The 7,132-nt window shown below is 41.6% G+C and overlaps 1 protein-coding gene across 1 annotated transcript; it reads right to left on the bottom strand.

The window, feature by feature from the left end:
• Positions 1-276: 276 nt before the first annotated feature.
• On the bottom strand, positions 277-990 carry olig1 (oligodendrocyte transcription factor 1). The gene has a single exon (XM_060877367.1). It carries the CDS (start codon positions 988-990, stop codon positions 277-279), a length of 714 nt encoding a protein of 237 aa, XP_060733350.1.
• Between the last annotated feature and the right edge of the window lie 6,142 nt (positions 991-7,132).

Genomic DNA, 7,132 nt, shown 5'->3' with positions numbered 1-7,132 from the left:
CACATTTAACTGTCAGATATTGGACCTATTACAGTTCATTCATTTTCAAAACAATTATATATTTGTCAAAATGTAATCTAATATTGGTCTACTGAGTTTTGATTGGATACCACACATTGTTTTATGATGATTTTATAAAAATCTGTTTTTCACACAATGAAAGTTAAAAAAAATCAGGAAAGGCAATAGGAAAACCAGAAAACGAGAGAATAACTTGCTTGTATATTTATATTTTTTTTTCAAATGAGCAATTATTCACTCATACATTTTTGACAATCATTTCTGGAAGCGAGATGTAGGAGTTGGATGCACCACTCTGGGTACTCGACACACTCGACAGGGGCAAAGTAGTGTCCCTGCCATCCCCCGTGGACCCCATGCTGTAGACTCCTCCAGGGCCGGAGCACCATTCAGTGGCAGTGAAGAACACTGGGCCAGTCCAAGTGGCTGTTCTGGTGAACTGAGCAAGAGCTGTCCTGGGCCAGTGAGAAATGGCCACCCTCCTGTCAGAAGCAGGTGCGGTACAGTCCCCCCAATGCTGACCTCACCTAGCAGCCGCTTCATCTCCTGGAGGGAGGAGCCAAGGAGCAGGATGTAGTTGCGGGCCAAGACCAGCGTGGAGATCTTGGAAAGACGGCGGCCATTCGGAGAAGCTCCAAGTGGTAGATAAGGGTGTTGCAGCCCTCCTCCTGCAGCCAAGGATGAGGTTGGGGATGAAGAGTACGGTACCATCACCTCCCGCAAAGCATCCATAGCCAAGTTTAGGTCTTGCATTCTCTTTCTCTCACGGCTGTTGATTTTTCGCCTGAGTTCCTGTTGCTCCCCCAGGCTGAGTTCTCGAGGAAATTTAGGTTGTCTAAGAGGGCTATGAAGATCCCCAGAATTACTATGTGATCCTCCTGCTCCTGTAACCATTACTGATCTGGGCATGAGCTCGTGAAAAGTGCTCTCTCCTTGTCCCTTGCACCTGAGACTTGATACAGGTTGCATGTTACTGAGGTCTCAAAGGCTCAAACCTACACTAGCACCACAAACCCGGGATCTGATCACAAGTCAGATGTACATGTAGATCACAGCCAGAGATCCAGTCTAAATCAATCCAGAAGAGCAGAAACTCTTGATCCTTGTTTAAACAATTCCACTTTAATCCAATAATGATTCCAGAACTTACCCTCCAGTGAAGCAGTTTCTGAAGTCCATACTCATCCACTGAGTAACTGCCAGTTAAAAATACTGAATCGATGAATAAAATATAACAGGAATCTTAGGCAAATAAAATGTAATGTGAATCCTCCAGGATGATATCCTTTTGCTTGTATTTTATTGCTAGGATGGCAGATTTGTCCTAGTAGACCTCTTTGTCACGCAGTCCCTATCTGGATGGACCACACTCCCTCTGAGAGCATAGGGAGCAAATGAGGAAGAGAAGACACAGGTAATGAGCTAATGCTGTAATTAACTCTCCCCCTCTTCTCTGAAGGCAAAAAGCTACAAAACAGTTGCATCCTCTATTTTGACATTCTGTCTATGATCCTGCCCATTAAGGGAAGTTACAGAGAAAAGAGAGAGAAAAAGAGTGAATGATGCCATGTTCAAAACAAGGAAATGAAGGAAGTGTTTTTGAAATGAAAGGATGCGAATGGCGAGGAGGTTATATCAAATGGTTTGAGCAACCGGTGCTGTCTGACTGGTGAATGGTATTATGGCATCCACACACACACACTTTTACACATGAGCAGAGACAGGAACTGCATTAAAAGAGCAATCACCATGCCAGGCACCTGCAAAGCAACAGAACACAACCTGCCTGTATTATATGGATGTGTGTGTGGGGGCTGTGTGTTTTTCTACACTCTAACCTATAAAAGCCAGCCTGTGATGGATTAGAGCTGGGTGTTTGTCCGCTGTGTGTGTTTTGTGTGTGAGTGTGTGTATATACATGTCTGTGTGTGTGTCTATGAAAAGAAACAGAAACAGAAAGAAGGAGCGAGGGACTGGCCAGAAAGGGACACCTGCACTGCAACAGAGACAGAGAGAGGAGATGAAAAAGAGGGGCAAAGAAAGAACCTGGTGTCCACCCACAACAACCACCCCCCTTCCACTCTCTCCATCCTTCCTTCCAGCTTGCGGGGGCTGAATGGGGAGGTGTGGGGGGATCACATCCGTACCCCTGCCCCCAGCATCCACTGCTCCCCTTTATCACCAGGCTGCTGTGGGTTAGGGCCCATTGGAGCCAGGCAGGGGCATGAGGGCTGTCTTTGTGGGGCTCTCGGTGTGCTCCGGCTGGGCCAAGCTTGCCAGCAAGGCCTGGGTTTCTGGAGCTGCACCTGGAGCTTCAATCAGCTCATTCACACCAAGCCTGTTTCCTGTGAACACTATTAAACATTACAGCATGCCTGGATGAGCAGGCCTCTGCTGGGTGGGTCTAAACAGACAAGTGCATTTACAAATCTTATTCCGAACAGACGTGCACACATTTTTTAAAACTATTTAAAACTATTTTAAACGTCCTCTGTATCTTACCATCCAGTGCACTGTACTGAATAGCTTTCACACCTGTAAGTTTATTTGCCAAGTTGAAACTTGAAATTGATATTTTGAGTAATTTACTACTTGGTTAGGTTTATTTTTGTGCACATAATTTAAAAGAAAATTTTGTCTGGATGGTGTGTAGCACTGAAAATGTACTCATAAAAACCTTTCATTAATTGGTCAGACATATGTGCAAGCGTAAAATGATATGAAACTTTGCAAAATTAGTGTATAAGTCATAAGAACTACTTAGAACACAGTGCCAGTACTAAACTGCTATAAAATTATATAAATAATTTGTTTTAAAAATTGTGCATGACTTCACTGTTTTTTTTTTGTGGTCCAGATATGCAGAATGCATCACAAATATGTAGCAATATAACTCTGTCATTTTGCTCAGTTTGCACCTTGTGAGTGATTAGCTCATTTGCACAAAAAATATATGTCTTTTTTGGTTCACGTCCTGCAATTTGATCCAGTCAGAGTCAAAATAAGAGCTAGAATTCGACTATAATGGGACCAAGACCCAACTCACTCAGCAAATGCTGTCTTCTCATCTGTCTAAGTAAAACACACCAAGGGGGAAACATACCAGGGTTTAATTCAAATGGGATAAACCCTGCATGTATGAAGATCACAAGACTAAAACTAATTCTATCTATTTACACCGTTTATGTCCAAAGGCAGTAACTGCTAAAACAGCTCTATTGATAAAGTGAGACAAAATCTCACTTTAACATGATAATTGCAGAACAAATTACTTATGCTGGCAGCATTTACCGATTGAAGGATTCTGAATATGGCACAGTCCAGCAGCAAGATTTACACCAACTACTAAAAAATTGGCCATGGAATTTGGCTAATGATGCCCTGCATATGGCTGCAAAAATGCTATGCTGCCAGTTCTGTCAGCTTAATTACTCCATACAAGCAAGTGAACAACAAACAAACAAGCAGCCTCACAGAAGTTCTGTGAAGTTTGACAGTTAATGCAAACTCCCTTTCCTACCATCTGAAAGGTCAAAACAGATAAGACACTGAAATCAGCAACAAGGAAACAGAGAACGTCTGTTTCCATATTCATAGCTAGAACACAGACGCTTTCGAGCGTCTGCTAAATGCCGGCTGCACTCACTCACCCGCCGGCTGCTGGGCCCTCGCCAGCTTGTGGCCACACGGTGTGCTGTACTGAGCTGTCCTGTGCTCCAGATAACCTGCATAAAGCAAAGTTCTAATGAGAAGTTAACAGATGTCAACAACTATGTTCTCTCATTTCCAGCTCTATAGGGAGACAGGTGCAGAGACACACCACAGGGCCTCTAAGTCAGACGGTTGATTCAGAGACAAAGCAATAAAAAAAGACCCTTCAATCGAGGGAGAAAGGGTAGAGATTGGGAAAAAGAGTATGTGAGTGATGGGGACAACATCAGATCTATGGAAATTTAGTTTGCTATGTGGCTTCAGGCCCAGGGCCATAGCTATGAGAAGTTTACAAGCTGTTAATAGAGCGGAACCAATGGGTTGATGGCTGGGCATTGTGCCTCTCAGCATGCTGTGGGAAATGTTGGCCTGGGCAGAGCTGGAGACTACTCAGATGGAGAAGGAGCCAGGGAGGTATGACCTGTGGGTCTTTTGTCCCCATGGCCGAAGCACAGTCGTCACAGCAGATCCAAAATCAAAAACTTGCTGTCACACACTCACAGTTAGCTATAGCCTACCGAGGACACACTGATTAGAGCTGTCACTAACTACTCAGTGACAGCTGCTGGACGTGTCATATTTCGCTAATGAGAGCTCTCACTCAAGGAACATGTGCATCTTAGAACTGAGCTCTGAGAGCATCAACACTGGTGGACACTGTTTGGAAGATAAATCTATGCACTTTAAAGATTCATATTTTCCTTGGGTGCAGAGATAATGTATCATGCCCAGCAAAGTATCTAATTTTTCTAAACTCATATTTTAAAATATTTTACAAAAGTTTGTTTTTTAAAGTTTTTTGTACCATCCATATGGAGAGATCAAGGTTATCCCCAGGCAGACTGCTTTTTCGTCCGGACTCCGACAGTGATGAATCTTTGCCTGACACTGACATCTTTAACACAGCTGCAAAGCAACCACACAGGGCAGTGGTCAACCCCGTATCTTCTAACAAAGTTCCTCGTTTGCATGTGTGTGTGTGTGTGTGTGTGTGTGTGTGTGTGTGTGTGTGTGTGTGTGTGTGTGTATGTGTGTGCATGGCGGTGTACTCCCACACTCTGTGCAAAAGGGGGCAAGAGGGAGGTTAGGGAGGTAAAAGAAGAGTGAAAGATATGATGGATGAGAAGGGCTGGTCTACAGATAAGCGAACAAGCATTAAGAGACAAATGGAAAGGATAGACACTTTAACGGAAAACACACTGGCAAAGAAATGCACCATTGATAAAGGCAATTCAACAAGAAAAGAAAAACCAGAACCATACCATGCCAACAGTCAAGGTCATGAGGACATAGGTGGAGAATTACTTAGGAGGAAGTAATTCGGCACACTTTGTCAAAATTTTAACACATTATTGATATAATATAGCATGATGATTTTTTGTCATTTGTATATCCATCTCTGTCACAGCTGTGTACTGATCAGGTCACAGTAATCAGTGCTTTGAACTTTGTTAAGAGGTCATTAGCTGGGTGGATGGTGATGACAGCATGGTGTGATGAGTGTCAAGTTCTCAGTCACCGATCAGGAGTAACGAAAGGAAATGAAGATAAATTATGGACAAGCAAAAGGAGATGATTTACAAATTTGGGTGACTGCCCTCATTCAAACATCAAAGACACCCTAACAGATATAAAAGAGAAACAGGTTTACTCTTCAAAACTGTCAGTCCAATTACTGTACTATTGCAAACTCTATTAACAACAATAATAGCAGCTCTTTTATCTCGTGTGTAATCAATAGAACATCAATCAGCCATTTAACAAAGCTATTTATTCATCTTAATTTATTTATCATTTATACATTTTTTTCCAATGTAGACTGACCTAATATTGGTGGAATGCAAAAGCTGATGCAGCTTAACAGAAAACAACTTCATGCAAGCTAGCTGAAACATTTCTGGTAGCACTACTGTTGATTTCCCAGTTCATTATTAGACAATGGAATTTATTTATAGTATCTGTTGTGGCTGGTTGATGATCAGTATGACAAATATGCAAACAAGGAGATTAATAATTTGTAAAATATTTGCCATATAATCAATTTAATTTAACACTATGTTTTATTTAAAGAGTTCTCCCTAATTTAAGAAATTTAGATTTCAGTAAATTTGATTTCAATTAATTTCTATGAAATTATACACTAAATCTAACGCACATCTGTATATGTGAATGTCCTTTCTCTTTTAGTCCGAATATATTTTTTTAATTCTGTCTGTGAATTAATGTGTTGCCCTCCATTAATTAAAAGCATATTAAATATGTTACATCAATTTATAACAGTTTATAATCATTCAGATTCAGATTATTGCATGTGCTTTTTACTTCTAAAGATGTGAAACAGTTACTTTTGGGAAGATGAGTACAGAAAGTTATCACTAATATAATTTGGGGTTGCAAAAGGTTAGCGTGTATGTTCCCTCAGGGTTAGACTGAAGCATATGCTTGAAAAAGCTCAGATTTCAGAGCAAACAGGGATAATTTCTCTCTCTCTCTCTCTCTCTCTCTCTCTCTCTCTCTCTCTCATACACATACACTTGTGATGCAGCTTTCTCAAAGAAGGATGAACACTCATCAGATCCTTTCCACCCTGAATGGTTTAAGCCAGACATCCACTAACAAAGGTCTTGTAACACACACACCCACACAGACAGACTGGCCTGTGGAGCTCCCATGGTGCTCTTTGATGTTGTGTTGTGACCAGGACATGTCCTCTTTTCATAGAGTGTCCGCATTCGGCCAGTCATGAATATCCAAGAGTTCACTGCTCTTACAGGATTATCCCCTCTTTCTTTAACTGCTCAAACAATCTCACTGCCGAGCTCTTTTTCTCTCTTTACATTTCCCTCTCTTTTATACTTTCCTTTATCTCTTTCTGTCTTTCTTTCTCTTCTCCATCTGTCTTTGTGGCTCTGAAGCATTTAGTAGACACATTGATCCATCATGTATTGGAAATCGTCAACTTTGGATCATAGACCTTTGGATGCACACATAACCTCTATTCATGACCTTACACACACACACACACACACACACACACACACACACACACACACACACACACACACAATGATGTCCAGCTGGTTTGGAAAAAATAAAGAGTTAGAAGCAACACTGAGACTTGCTTAACTCTCAGTTATGTCTTCTGGTATTAAAACATGTCCATGCCATGTGCCGTTTAAGGAAGAACAGATGAAGAAGAGAGAGTGAGAGAGACGATTAGTCCTCCCCAGAGAGAAGAGTGCTCATATGGCTACTGTATCAACACCCCCCCACACATTCACACCACCTCAGTCCATGATGGTTTCTTGGCATGATCATAGTGACTGAATAACATTAATAGTAAAAATGATGAATAAATCAAGCACATCCCTACACTGTACTAATCCCCAGAACTGGAGTT

This window comes from Tachysurus vachellii, chromosome 8 (genome assembly GCF_030014155.1).
Source record: "Tachysurus vachellii isolate PV-2020 chromosome 8, HZAU_Pvac_v1, whole genome shotgun sequence".
NCBI lineage: Eukaryota > Metazoa > Chordata > Actinopteri > Siluriformes > Bagridae > Tachysurus > Tachysurus vachellii.
This window is presented reverse-complemented; position numbering and strand designations above follow the sequence as displayed.

What these genes read in the sequence shown, in the direction of transcription:
- olig1 (XM_060877367.1), bottom strand. Translation starts at nt 990, where the DNA reads ATGCAACCTGTATCAAGTCTCAGGTGCAAGGGACAAGGAGAGAGCACT.